The sequence below is a fragment of the Prionailurus bengalensis genome, chromosome A3, assembly GCF_016509475.1.
Source record: "Prionailurus bengalensis isolate Pbe53 chromosome A3, Fcat_Pben_1.1_paternal_pri, whole genome shotgun sequence".
NCBI lineage: Eukaryota > Metazoa > Chordata > Mammalia > Carnivora > Felidae > Prionailurus > Prionailurus bengalensis.
Genome location: NC_057354.1, coordinates 102,403,120 through 102,417,174, shown reverse-complemented (window position 1 = coordinate 102,417,174; position 14,055 = coordinate 102,403,120). Strand labels below are relative to the sequence as shown.

General features: G+C 51.8%; 1 protein-coding gene across 4 annotated transcripts in view; it reads right to left on the bottom strand.

The window, feature by feature from the left end:
- Positions 1-14,010, bottom strand: part of PAX8 (paired box 8) — a 58,926-nt gene extending 44,916 nt beyond the window's left edge. For 3 of the 4 annotated variants that reach the window (XM_043603950.1, XM_043603951.1, XM_043603954.1), the window contains exons 1-2: positions 13,914-14,009; positions 13,464-13,571 (exon numbers count right to left, since the gene is read on the bottom strand). In XM_043603950.1, the coding sequence (XP_043459885.1) occupies positions 13,464-13,488 (25 nt within the window). In that variant the 5' untranslated portion in view covers positions 13,489-13,571; positions 13,914-14,009. Of the gene's footprint in view, positions 1-13,463; positions 13,572-13,913 lie in introns of all 4 variants that reach the window. The other variant, XM_043603952.1, reaches the window with a different exon arrangement.
- Between the last annotated feature and the right edge of the window lie 45 nt (positions 14,011-14,055).

The following is a 14,055-nucleotide window of genomic DNA, read 5'->3' as shown; positions in this document are numbered from 1 at the left end:
GGCTTCTTCCTTCCTTCCTTCCTCCCTTCCTTCCTTTTAATGTTTTTGTTTTGTTTTGTTTTGTTTTGTTTTTGAGACAGTGTTGGGGGGGGTGGGGCAGACAGGGGGACAGAGGATGCACTGACAGTGAGAAGGATGCAGGGCTCGAACTCATGAACCACGAGATCATGACCCAAGCCAAAGTCAGACACTCAACTGACTGAGCCACCCAGGTGCTCCCACAGGGCTCCTTCCTTGATGGTGGCAGTGCAAATCCTCTGTGATGGAAATGCCTTCCCACACAGGAATGTGCATCTTTCGATTTCACGGAATTGGGGTGCTGCACCCACCACGCGGACATCAGGCAACTCCAGCCTCACATCAACACTAGCTGTTCTGATACTTGTCAGGAGACAGGGCACCTGGAAGGTCACACACACGTCCACCGAGAGCGTGACCACACAGCAAGCTCCACGTAGCAAAAAGTATAGTGTGCTGCGAACTCAATCCCAGATCCTAAGGAACGTACGACGTTGTGCCACTAAACGGAAAAAAAATTACACCTTGAACTCGAAGGTGGTTTGTCCACCAATGCACTTTCTCCTGCCACCCTTGCTCAGTTGCATTATATCAGTGAGCGCATCTGCCTGCTCTGCAGGGAAACATTGTTTGAGAATCACTGATTTATGAAGGTTATACAAATATTTGTGGATCAAATGTACAAAGCATTCATGATGACGCCATATTGTTTGTGATAATCAGCTCATGCAGGTGCTGCAGCAGGCGTTGTGCGTCCGTGAGATTGAGGTGCACGCTCACGTGGCCCCTGCACATTTTAGTGAACAGGGGCATGTGTGTTCATAGGGCTGCAGGGCCAGGACCTAGCAGCTCAGGGCACCGAACTGCCAGGGAGTTCTGATCGGGGCAGAAAATTCGACAGGATATTCTCATGGTCTGAGCAGAGGTCGGAGCCCTCCAGTGACAGTGCTCAGCCACCAGGGGACCAAGAGGCCAGATCTCTAGAATAAGCAAGTCCTGCTGCTGTTGCCCACCTGCTCAGTAACTCTGTCCTCATCTGGGAAAAGCCACCATGAATCCCAGGGACAGAGCACTGCTAGTGGCTCTGACATTGGCCCAACGAGTGGCCCATGCGAATGACTGTCTTTTGGTCTCATTTGAAAATAAGGTCTCTGCGGGGTCCCCATGACCACCTATGTCCCATCACTTAAGTGGGGGCCCAGGCAGGAGGGTGTGGCTGGACGGTGGAGTTCCTCTGCTCAGATCTCAAACCATAGGTTACAAGAACGGGGAGGTCACAGGTCCATGACCTCATGTCTAAATTGTCCAGAGCTGACCCACCACACAGAGCAGATTCTCTGGATATCTTGGACCTCACTTTCCCTACCATATCTATTATCGGTGCTTCTCAGCAATTGTGGACTCAGTCGGGACTCAGCAATGGCGCCTGTATTTCCTTGGGGTGTCTGAGAGCAAGGGCTTCCTTATGTGTATGTGTGGGAGCATATGTCGCCCACATGCGTACGGGTGTATGTGGGTGTGTGAATCATATATAGGGGACTAGGGCAGGACAGCCAGGCACCCAGGGGATAAAAATTTTTTTTCAATTTTTTTTTAACTTTTTATTTATTATTGAGAGACAGAGAGAGACACAGCATGAGCGTTGGAGAGGCAGAGAGAGGGGAGACACAGAATCCAAAGCAGGCTCCAGGCTCCAAGCTGTCAGCACAGAGCCCGACTCGGGGCTCAAACTCACAAACCCACAAACCGGAGATGATGACCTGAGCCTAAGTGGGACGCTCAACCAGGAGATAAAATTTAAGGAGGTATTCACTCTCAGGGCCAGCCTTGCCCTTTCGTGCACCTGAGAGTGAGCGCTTCCTTAAATTTTGCCCTCTGGATGGCTTTGTGCCTCACCCCTAGTGGCAACCCTGGTGGGGTGTATGTGTGTGCATTTGTGTGTCTGTGTGTGTTAGTGTCTCTGGCTTCAGTGGTCCCTGCCAGCAGGCGTGGGAGCCCCTCTTCCCAGTCCCCTGGGTCAGTGCTCACTTAGAACAGGCCATAGCCAGTACTCCCTGGACCTGAGTCAGCCCTCACTCCTCCCCAGCACACTCTGAAGGCAGTCGGGTGTCACAGAGAGAGCGCTGGAGCTTCTGCCGTGTCACTCAGCAACTGGGGTCTGGGGCAAGGCACGGCCCTATGAGTCTCCATTTCCTCGTCCATAAAATGTGGCCACAGGGCCTCGCCGGAGAACCCCTTCTCTGGGGTCTAGGTAGATTATTCGACGTAACAAAATCCTATGACGTTCCTGTGATATGGGAGGCCTACCCACTCACAGTTGTTCAGGTAGGTCAAATCTAGGGGGCATGAGTCACAGAGAGAAATATTTCTTTACAAAGCAGACTGTAAAACATACCATAAAAGTAAAGGTCTAGGGGGCCCTGGGAAAGGGGTGGAGAGGAGGGAAGGCTTTAGGGGCGGGTGGCGTTGGAGCTGGGCTGGTGGAGGATGGCTGGGGTGGGGAACCCCCGACTAAGCGCTTTGCCAGCCCGAGGTCAGCCAGTCCCCACAGCAGCCTGCCGAGACAGGAACCTTGAGCCTACTTTTCTGCAGGTGTAAGAGGTTGAAAGGGGGACTCAAAATCCCCAAGGCCAGTTCCTTTGGGGCGCCCTTCTGCCTTCCAGCAAAGAGAGACATGGGCTCCCTGGCCTCAAGATGGGCGCCGTCTACGTGGAGCAGATTGGCGAACTCACACAAAACCGTCTGCAAACAATAGAAGGCTGTGCGCAATTGTGTGCGTGCTGCGGTACAGACAGTGACTTCCAGGGAGGTGGGGACAGAGAGCAGAGTGGGCAGGGGCACGATGCGCTCCTGGCCTCAGACCTCTCGGGGAGATGGAGACCTTCCAACCAACAGGATCCAGCCAGCCAAGAATGCAACTGTGAGAAAGCAATCAGGACAGCACCCGTGTCACTGCCATCAGGACTCTCGAGAGCAGGTCTCACCTGCCAGAGGGTGAGCCCTGAGGTCCGGACGGGCTTGTCACAGTTAGGGACACCTGTCCGGACAGCTCTGTGGCCAGCAGGAGAGGGGACGCTTGGGGGGCACAGGGATGTCCCTGGTGTGGGGCACTGTCACAAGGTCACAGAATACAGGGACACTGTCCCTACTTGTCCTGTCGCACTGTCACACTGTCAACGAGATGGGAGGCCTAGAAGGGAAATCCTTTGAAGTCTGCACATCTCTGAAGGTGCGGGGGATACGCGTCAGAAGTGTCTGGCAAGCATTTTGATTTAGCAGAAGTGGGCACATCTCCATGGCATTTGCACCTGCAGAAGGGCGACGTTTTGCCATGAGCCAGCCAGTCACCCCACTCCAGAGTCCTAGGGCAGACCCCCATGGAGCTGCTTGAGCCGCCACAGGCTCACGTGCTGCCTCTCTGGAACATGTGCTCCGGGGACCAACTAGACTCAAGAAGGCCAGATGAGGTTTATCTGTTGTCGGCAGTGACGTGGACAGGGAATCACAAGACTCCAGCTGCCCACTGGAGTGAGAATCACCCCTGTATTTACCTTCACTACTGAGGCAGTGAATGCCACCATTGCTGGCCTGGTGCCCTGCACGTGGCAGGTGGCCCTCCACCAGGGCTTCTTAAATTGAATTAAAAGGCCGACCTTTGGGTTCCCGTTGGCTCCTAGCTTGACTCTAGTACCTTTCCTGCCCTGACATTCTCCCTCCCATCCTCATCTCCGCCCCCCCCCCCTTGTTTCCACCTCAGAGTCACAGCCAGATGCCCAAGGACCTGTCCAGAGGTTGCCCCATTCTGGCCACCTCCATTTTGACAGCGCTCTGACATGATCTCAGTGTCAGAGGAGACGACCAAACAGAGCTGGCGTCAGTGATTTCGGTGCTCAGCTAATTTCAAATGTCAACCAGGGTCGGGCGCCTGGGTGGCTCAGTAGGTTGTTCATCCGACTTCGGCTCAGGTCATGATCTCACAGTCCACGAGTTCGAGCCCCGCCTCAGTTCGAGCCCCGGGGTCGGGCTCTGTGCTGACAGCTGAGAGCCTGGAGCCTGCTTCGGATTCTGTCTCTCCTTCTCTCTCTGCCCCTCCCCCACTTGTGCTCTGTCTCTCTCTGTGTGTCTCTCAAAAATACATAAGCGTTAAAAAATCTTTTTTTTAAAAAAAGCTGTTTCTAAGTTCCTTGCTTACAAACATGCTTGTCTCATCATCCTAAAATTAAAAATCAATCAATCAATCAATCAATGTCAATCAGGGTTTGCTGTTGTGACAAAGCTGGATGATTATTATACAAAGCAGGAAAATATAAGATGGGGGTGGGGTGGAGGGAGGGAGAGAGAAAGAGAGATTAGTGAATTTTAACTTTTTGAAGATAAATGTACGGCTTTGTGTCCGTCAAGAACAAGTACCAAGACATGTCCTCCCGTGGATACCTGCACACCACTTCGGCTCATCTTCCCTCTAAGACTCTAAATTCTACGAAAACTCTAGAACGTTCTGGATTCGGACATAAAGTCCACGGATAGCCCATTCTAGCGTTTCCCCCATGACTGGGTTTTCTGGTAAAATGGATTAAGAAATCGTTTTCCAGAGTGAGTGGCGGTCCCCGTTGATAATGGCCACGGGGGCCTGAGTCAGTGCTTCCCATGTGTCTTTTCATTTAATCCAACACCGCTGGGTCGTAGGCCTCTTATTTTGCCCACCTGGAATTCGTGAAAGATCTGTCCTAAATTTTAACAGGAACAAAGTTTAAAGGCTGGGTATCAAGTTACTCACGGAGAGTTTCACAGGAAATACTAACACAATGTCATGTTTGGGCACCTGCCCTGGAGAATTTTTGGAGACTCTCCTCCCTGGTGACCACTGTATGAAGCAGGAAAAAAAAATTGGGGGTGTCTGGGTGGCTCAGTGGGTTGAGCGTCTGACTTCAACTCGGGTTATGATCTCGCGGTCTGTGAGTTCGAGCCCTGCATCGGGCTCTGTGCTGACAGCTCAGAGCCTGCTTCGGATTCTGTGTTTCCCTCTCTCTCTCTGCCCCTTCCCCGCTCATGCTCTGTCTCTCTCTCTCTCTGTCAAAAATAAATAAACATTAAAAAAAATTTTTTTAATTAAAAAAAGGGGCGCCTGGGTGGCTCAGTCGGTTAAGGGTCCAACTTTGGCTCAGGTCATCATCTTGCGGTCCGTGAGTTCGAGCCCCACGTCGGGCTCCGTGCTGACAGTTCAGAGCCTGGAGCCTGTTTCAGATTCTGTGTCTCCCTCTTTCTCTGACCCTCCCCCGTTCATGCTCTGTCTCTCTCTGTCTCAAAAATAAATAAACGTTAAAAATATTAAAAAAAATTCTTCAGTAGTTGCTATGTGCCAGGTGGGGATACTGGTTTTATTTTCAGAACTTTCTAGAAGCCCCACAACATCTTTTTACTTTATACACAGGAGGAAACTCAAGCCCAGAGAGACAACTGACTTGCCTAAGATCACACAGCAAGAAAACAGCAAGGTGAGGACAGGCAAAGCCTCCAAGGCATAGCCCCTTCTGCTGCCTGTAGAGACGGGGAGGCTGCCACAGGGCCCTGGCTTCACAGTGATTTCAAACTCCCTCGCCCTCTTGACACCTCCTGGCCCTGGAGTTTATTCTAAGAATAATAGTTCTGCTGTCCTCCTGGGGCAGCTGAGGGATCAAAAAAGCAACACACACAGAGGGCCCTGGGTGTGCAAACATGCAGTTCACATGATGACAGCAGATTAAGCTATTTCTTAGATGTGTCACCCAACCAGCTCCCGACCTCTCCGCTGTGCTGGTCTGACAGCGACAATATGTCCCAGTGGACTAATTAGCACTAACTACTCAGGTCACTCGAAGGCCACTTAGGAGAACAAGTGCAAGAGAAAAACTGATGGGCATCGTGGCTGAAGACGGGAGGAGAAAGAAAAGAGTTAAAAGAAAGGAGAGAAAACAATGCTTTTTTTTCTTTCTCAATCTCTCTGCTTAAACTACAGATCGGTTTTTATCCGAGAAAGGCAACCAGCTCAGGGGCTGGGCAGCTGTTCTCACAGCGAAGAGTGAAAACGTTAAAATTAAACCCGGTACCGGCTAATGTTACAAGTTGAACCACGGAGGTGGCTCTGAAGGAGCAGACGATATGGTTTTGAACCCCTGAGTGAGAGGGACCCAGAAGAGGGAATGAACCTAAACTTGGGAAAAATGAGACGGGGCACCTCAAGTGCTCAGCACTGGCTGCCTGTGGATGGGGCACCAGCGGTATCCCCTGACTCTAAAACTCCCATCACACCCACTAACTCATTAGTCTCTACAGTGGACCCACGTCGGGAGGCCAAGTGTGGTTTGGGATGCCAAGGGACTAAGTTCCTTGTTGGCCTACGATTTATTGAGATGCCGGAGTATAGCTGTCCCTTTTTTTGGTGCAGGTGGAAATGTGGGAGCCTTGGGGGCATGCGTTAAAAGAAAGCCCCCTCTTTCTGCCTTTCCTAGTGGCTGATCATTTCCTTCCTCCTCACAGCGACCTCCAGGAGGGACATCCAGTTCGACGCCACTTCTCCCATTGTGCAGATGGGAAGATCGAGAACTGCACTGAAAAAGGATCTATCCTAACTGAGCTGGAGAATTAGGGACTCTGATGAGGAGAACAAGCTGGTAGACTGAAGGCCCTGCCTGTCACCATCACCGTTGCTATTGCATAGGCCCTGTATTTTCTCACCAGGGGACCTGGCCGAAGATCCAGGCGGAGCTGCGGGCACGAACCATCCAATGCCACAGGGAGTTTGGATGAGCTGGACTTTGGGAAAGGGGTGCGGGGGAAAAGGGGGACATGGAGTCAGATCAGCCTCTCTCAGGTCCCTTCTCTTCTGAAAAATGTCAATAACAATAACTACCTGGCAGAGTCCTGGGAATTAAACTGGAGGATGAATGCCCTCTCCAGTGGAACACCATACCAATGACAGCCTTCTAAGATACTAACACAGCTCTCATTTACTGAGGGCTCACTAAGTGCCAGGGTGTGCTGAGCTCTTTGCGTATTACTTCTCTTTCTTTGAATATGAGAGTGGCACTTGCAGAGCTGAAGCAGCTATGGGCTGGCTGGCTGTGCTGAGGCTTAGCAAGACAGGGCATCTTCTGCGGCATTCAGGACTAGGGGTGGATCCTGGGAATGAACACAGAAACAGGACCCACATGCAACTGGGGGCAACTCTGCTGAGCTTCTGGCCCCTTGATCTTGGATATGCCTCAGTAAGGAGATGCTGATTTCTGCCCAGGCCCATTCCTGGGGAAGGAGCCCCGGTCAAGGTAAAGCCCAGACTCAGTGACATGAATTGTGGGTTTAATAGAAAGATTCCTGTGAAGATTTTTCTGGCCTGTGGCCCATGTAAGAGACATTTGCTCATCGTGTCCCCACCTGGCCAAGGGTGAGATCGAGAAGGGCTTTCAAAAAACCGAAAGAGGCTTGTCAGCCCTAACTCTGGACTTGAGGAAATAGTTAAGACCCTCAAAGATCCACTTAAGAGAGCGCCATGACCACAGATAAATAAGGAAGAGTGGATGCCTTTGCCTACCCAACCCTGACCCAGAGATTCCATCTGAATCACTGAGATGGACTGAAAGAACTGGGATTGGCCTGGGATAGTGAAGCTTTGGGGAACCAGGAGACCCCTGGATTGTTGCTCTCTATTTCTTCCCCCAAGGAGAAATATCTAGCACCCCTGCAGAAAGCAGTCACCACACAGATTTCCTAGGCAGAATATCTTCTAGCCCCTTCTCAAAAGAACCCCAGGCTGAAGTATTCTCATCTGAACCCAGAAAGAATCACTCCCTCAAAGAACTCTGAGTATGGCGGTGCATTCTCCCCGCTTTTACAGGGTGTTTTACATCCCCAGGTTCTATCTCTGAAGGGAGTGGGGGCTGGTGGGGGCCAGTGACTCAGCTGTTCCCCGAGTTTCAACTAAAACAAAAGCAAGCTGCGGTCTTGAATAGGGGTGCATTCTCTTGCCCTCTCCTTTTACAATCATCTTTTTTTTTTTCTTAAATGAAATCGTTTCTTTTATCTTTTGGCTCCTTGTGTACTCAGAACCACAGAGCTCAAAGCTTTCTCAGCGCAACTGAGAACTCGGCACCTCTTGGACTGATAAACAGAGCAGCTTTAAAATGCTTAGAACTGAAGACAGACCAACTGTGGCGAGAGAAAGTAAACACATCCGTGCACCAGTCAACCCTAGCAAGCTCCTCGCTGAGATTACAAACTGCAGTTCCTGCCTGAGCTGGCGAGGATGCTGGAGCAGGCTGGGGAGGGTGGGGGGCACAGCCACAAAGCAGCCTCCTCTGCCTGCCTGGGTTAGTCCTGCCCCAGGGGAGATGGGTCACCTGGGAGTCTGCTCAGGACCAGGTTTGGATGTGTCTAAGCATAACAGCCCCTGCCAATGTGTTTTCCCATTGGTTTCACACTTGGAAATGTCCCAAGAGAAGAGGGGACCGGCTTCATTCTTTTGATTTAAAGGGGCTCATCTCCCTCACCCCACACTCTTTGTGTGCAGGTGAAATTCACCAGTGATAGAATTGGGATTTTTCACAAAAGGGAATGTGATCACTACATAATTTGATAGGAATAGTTGAGGAACTTTTCCTATGAAAAAGAAATACTTTAAATATCTACCCCCCCCCCCGAAACACGCACACAAATTGTTTTTATGAGAACCAATTAATAAATGCTAATTCATTCAGGCATATCTCTACTAAATTACTGTTTCATTTAATTGCAGGGGAATTTTCCATTACTAAACTCTCCCTTGCTGATTTTTTTTCTGCATTATTTATATATTTTTTCAGTTTCACTAATAGTGAGATTGGTATGTGATATTATCTAATGTTTGTACGTCTTAAATTTCTTTTTTCATTTAAAATGTTTCCTCATTCTTGCAGCTCCACGTAATCTGGGAGAAACATCGTTAAAAGCAGACAAGATTTTATACATAAATGATTGAAAAAGGCACTGGCTGAAATTAACCTGACAGGAGCGCATCTTGTCTGATTGAGTTTCTTTCATTTCAGCTGTGCGTGAGTGTGGGCAAGTGTGTGTCTCCAGTTTGGGTTTGTGTGGAAACGTTTTCCTATGTCAGTGAGTCACAAGTCTATCTATGGAGAGCTTATGGGTATACAGCTAGGAGTGAAGATCACAGGGGCTTTAATAATAAAAATAAACAACACTCAAATCTCTTTATAAGCACCACCCCCCCTCCACCGTTCCCTAGCACAGTGCGTATTTTCTGGCTTCCTTTTTATGGACATCACATCAAGACTTTTGTATCTAGACACCCAAGAGCCAGACCAGCTGGCTCCTGAAAATCCTGCTTCGTTTTATGCATAGACAAGTGGGGAGCTTCCAGTGGTGTTTAGGGGTAACTTAGGGAATATGGTAGAGATCCCTGTTCAAAAGGATGTGTTTTGAAGTAGAATTTCCATTTTCTTATATTGAATGACCAAGGTCCTGTGCACCTAGCTATCTTCACTCCTGAAATAACTTCTTTCATGTTTATTCTCCCCAGCTACCTTCTCCCTCTCTCTCTCCTCCCCCTCCCCCCTTGCCTCCTTCCAGTGCCTTTTTCTCTTGATTCTTTCCTTTCTTTCCCTTCTTTCTCTTTCAGAGTAAGTATTCTGGATGATGTGAATGATTAAACTGTTTACTCCGAGGTTCAAGTATGAAAAGGCAGGTCACCAAAGCAAAGTTTCACCTTCATACCCAACTCTATCAATAATTACAAAACAGGGATGACGATTAGTAAATCTTTCTTACAATTATCTCTTACGAAAACGATGCCGTGTAATCTGAGCATACTGAGTTCTACTGATTTTCCCGTTCACAAAAATTAATTACAAAGCACAGTAACCTCCAAAATGAAGTCAGCATATACAAGGATTGTGAGGATACCCATGGGAAAATATATACCCATTAAACATGTGCCCTGTTAAAATCCAAGGCTGGAAGCCATAAATAGAAAGTTTTGACATATTATTATATTGGGAGATGCTCTCCTTGGAATAAAAATTGTGCAATCATTAATATTTCGTGAGACTGACTTTTTTGTTGTGGTTTCTTTCACTTCCTTTGTCCTCTTCAGCAAAATTAGGCACAGTCTTTCGGGTATCGACTGATAAAATTAATTAACTTTTCTTCCACCCCAAAAAGGTCCCAAATAAATGCTTCCAATAGACATCAAAAAATGTCAATTAGAAATAATTACTTCTTATCAATCAGCGGAGCAATTAAAGTGACAAAAGCTTGAAAAGATACTTATCTTAAAACTAATTCACAAGGTAGCTAAATTATCTCCTAATTAACTTGCATTGAGGAGGGCGGGAGGATGGAACATCTCGAAACAAAGATGAATTGAGGAACCCCAATACCTCTTTATGTTCCTAGAGACTGTTTTCCATCCGGAGACCTTGTTTTCAACCCAGGCAAGAAACCTGGGAAGAAAACAGATCCTTCCCAAATGCATTTGGTCCCCTTTCCTCCTTTCGAAAACCTAGAGGAACAGGGCTTTGCATCTCAGATCTAGGAAGTCAGAGGCACGTTCCTCCTGGATCTTAAGTCTCATTTTACCACTTGAATAACCTATTTTCAGCAGCTGGGGTAGAGGGTTGCTGCAAATTAATTGCACATAACTTTTAATCAAACTTGCTTGCTTTTACTGAACTCTTTTCCTCGCCGATATAGTATTATTTTCATTTTAATATTTATGTGGCCCTTATCTTAAAACAGTTTTAAAAAACGGTTTTGCTTTACAGGATCTTTGTTCCCTGATGCGACAAAATTCCCAGTCGATTTTACAAAACGTTCAGCCCATTGCTGTCCAGCGCGCATCAGAATAACTCCCTATGCGCTCTCCACATCCTTTCAGAATAAAGCTGTAGAAAAAAAATTAAGACCTCTCTCCACAGCAAGATCGGCCAAGAGTGAGGAGAGCGAGCCGAGGGTGAGCTGCAGCGGCCAGGTGGGCAGAGGCCGCGCAGAAAACTTTCCTGGGGCGTCTCCGGTTTTTGGAAACGGTGCGCTGGGCCTCGCTCCCGCGAAAAGCCCCGTGGCCGCCTGCACCACGGGATTCTGTTCTACGGAAAAACTTAAATGGAAGCTTTCCAGGCAAAGCCGAACTCAGAAAGGAAGTGTCCCGGGCAAAGAGGGAAGCTGCTAAAGCCTGAGAGAAATGGGCTTATAAAAACAGGAGGCGTCAGCTTATGAATTTATCTTTAAATATAAGCAACAGTGTTAAGTGAACTGATTAGAGAGACGCAGGTCTCTGGCTCAGGTTTTCCAGAGAGGATTTAGAAAAGAAATGGGATAGCCTCGAAACGTTTGAGCTATGTTTTAGGCAGTTTTCTTCTGTTCAATTAGCATTAAATTAAACTAAAGGAGAAAGGCTCATTTTCCTTGCTTGCAGCTTTACCTCTTTATTTGTTTGGGGGAAGGTTTAGAAGAAGTGCCTCTGCCTTCCTCAAACGGAAAAATACCTCTGCCCTGGCCCTGCCAGGGAGTGGATGGCTCTCTCCCCAAACCCAAGGACAATTTGCATCTGAGCTAGTGGAGAAGGGGCCTCTCTCATCTTCTGGGCCTGTTGCTGATTAAAAACAAAGTAAAAATAAATGGTGTCCTTTTATTTCTTTCCTTCTTTTAGCCCCATTTATTCTAATGAGTGCTTCTAGAATGAAAATAAGTAGCGAGAACAAAATCAAGCCAACATAAGGGACCGTGACATCGTCTTATTTCTAGCAGCGACAGAGGGAAAGGGGTCTGGCGCAGCAAGGTAAATTCGAGGTCCAAGAGCACCCACTCCTACCGGAGCCTGAAAGGTCAGGGGAAGGTCGGGCTGCGGGCGGGGGGAGATGGAATCGGGAACCGAGCGGAAGGGGCCGGGACCAGGCTGGTACAGGTTGGGGCACTAGGCGCTGAGCGCTCGGCCTCGGAGACTGTCCTGATCCCGAGGCAGGGGCGACGTCCGGTATTGTACCCCGGTTTGGTTAATGACTGAGGGGCTAAAGCCTGGTTCCAGCTTCAGAAAGTGGTCAAGAAGCGCGCGGCGCCCGGGCGCGGCTGGGCAAGGGGTGCCAGGCATCTCCGCTCGGTTCCCTGGCTTGCTGACCCCGCCGCTCCCGGAAAGGGCCGCGAGGTCTCGGCTCGGTGCCCCGAAAGCGGCCCCGCGCTCGCAGAGGGCGGCCGGGATGGCTGTGGCCCCGCTCTCCCAGGGGGACCAGGGTGGGGAGGCAGGGTACCGCCGACTCCGTCTCCCAACCCGGAGCAAACCAGGACGAGCAACCTTCCGGCGCCCTGCGGGGTTCCCCGCACCCCGTGTCGTGCAGCCTCGGCCCCGGGACCCGAGGCTGCGCGGCGAAGCTCGCGCTCTCGGCTAAATAGAGATCTCAGCCGCGCGCCGCGCCCGATCCGACCCTGCTTATTATAACAAATGTCCCGTTTGCCGAGCGGGACTTCATATTCGCCGAGAATTCATCTGAAATATTGATTTCCTCTCACTTCGCCGGCCCAAATCGATAGCGCTGCGCCCTGGCCCCATAAATCGCCTTCCCCGCGGCCGGCCCGGCTCCATCCATCACCGCGGGCCGGGCCGCGCCTCTGCCCGCCGTCCACACTTGCTGCGCGCCGGGGCGGCGGTGCCCACCGCGTCCGCCCGCCCGCCCCGACCCCGGGCCTCCGTCTCCGTACACACCTCCCCCCCTCCCCCGCACCCTCCAACCCGGGGCCTGGGTCAGGAGGCAGGGGAGAGCAGGCGCCACGGCCGAGGACCCCGAGCGCTTTGGAAGGCCCTGGGCCGGGACGCCGCCGGGGAGGGGGTTCGGCCCCGCGGGCAGCCCAGTGCTCGCAGGCCGGACGCCCCGCGCGCGGCTCCCCGCCTGCCCCAGGGTCGGCCAGGAGGAGTCCGAGAGCAGCCGAGGGCACTCAGAGGCCCCCAGGCCCCTGACCGCGGGCTCCTTTCCCGCTGGCTTGAGGGGTGCGCGGGGCTCACGGTCCCGCCGGGGCAGCCACCGGCAAGAGCTGCGCACACCCGGAACAAGGGCTTAGAGGTCGGGGGCGGCGCGGGGCCTGAGAGCGCACAGGGTGTCCATTCTAATGGGCCGTGCAAGACGGGGGTGGGGCGCGAGGGACAGACACCCCTCTGACCCGCACGGAGAGCTCCTCACCGCTCCGTGTGGTCCGCAGAAACCAAGGCCTGGGGAGGGCGGCTCGCCGGGCCGAGGGGGACCTCGGGGCCTGAGAACGGCGCGATGGCCGCAGCGGAGAGCTAGGCCGGCGGCGCCCCCAGCTGCGTCCCCACGCAGGTGGGTCCCACGAGCCCGGAGCGTAAGCTCCCCAGCCCCACCGACCCGAGCGCACGCACGGACGCACGGCGACGCGGGGGCTCCGGGGTCCCGGCAACGCCGCGTCCTTACCGGATCTGATGGAGTTGTGAGGCATCGCCGGGGAGTCGCTCGCAGCCCGCCGAGGGCTCAGGGCTTCCTCACGCCGGTCCCCGCCGCGCCCGCCGCCACGCAGCTGCCCTGTACAGACCCAGGGGAAGGGGCGTAAGATTCGCTGTGCCCTGCTTATGCCTCCTCCCCAGGCCCTGTCCCTTAGGCTCTCATCATGTGGCAGGAGTCGGAGGATTTTTAGGCGAAGGGTGGCCCACCTCAGCCCGGCTACCTAACACACGTTTGCCCGGAGGATCAGGGATTAGGTGTCCGCTGGGGAAGCCCCAAACTCCAGCCTGGGTGCCCTCCTCCTCTGTGGCCTCGGCCTTATCCAGTTTAACTTAGGAGAGGAAAGGCTGCCAGCCTTCCTGGGACCCTCTCCCTTCTCACCGCTCTCCCCGTCAGCTTTCAGCCAACCCCTGGACAGCATACCTGGCCAGCCGGCCGCAGGCCCTCAACGCCTGGGTCCGCTCGCGAGGGTGCCCTGGGCCCTGCGTCTCTCCTCCTTCTGAAGTTTGTTCCCATCCACCCGGCATCGCCGCCCGGTTTTATCCCGCCAGGGCCCTGAGAGATG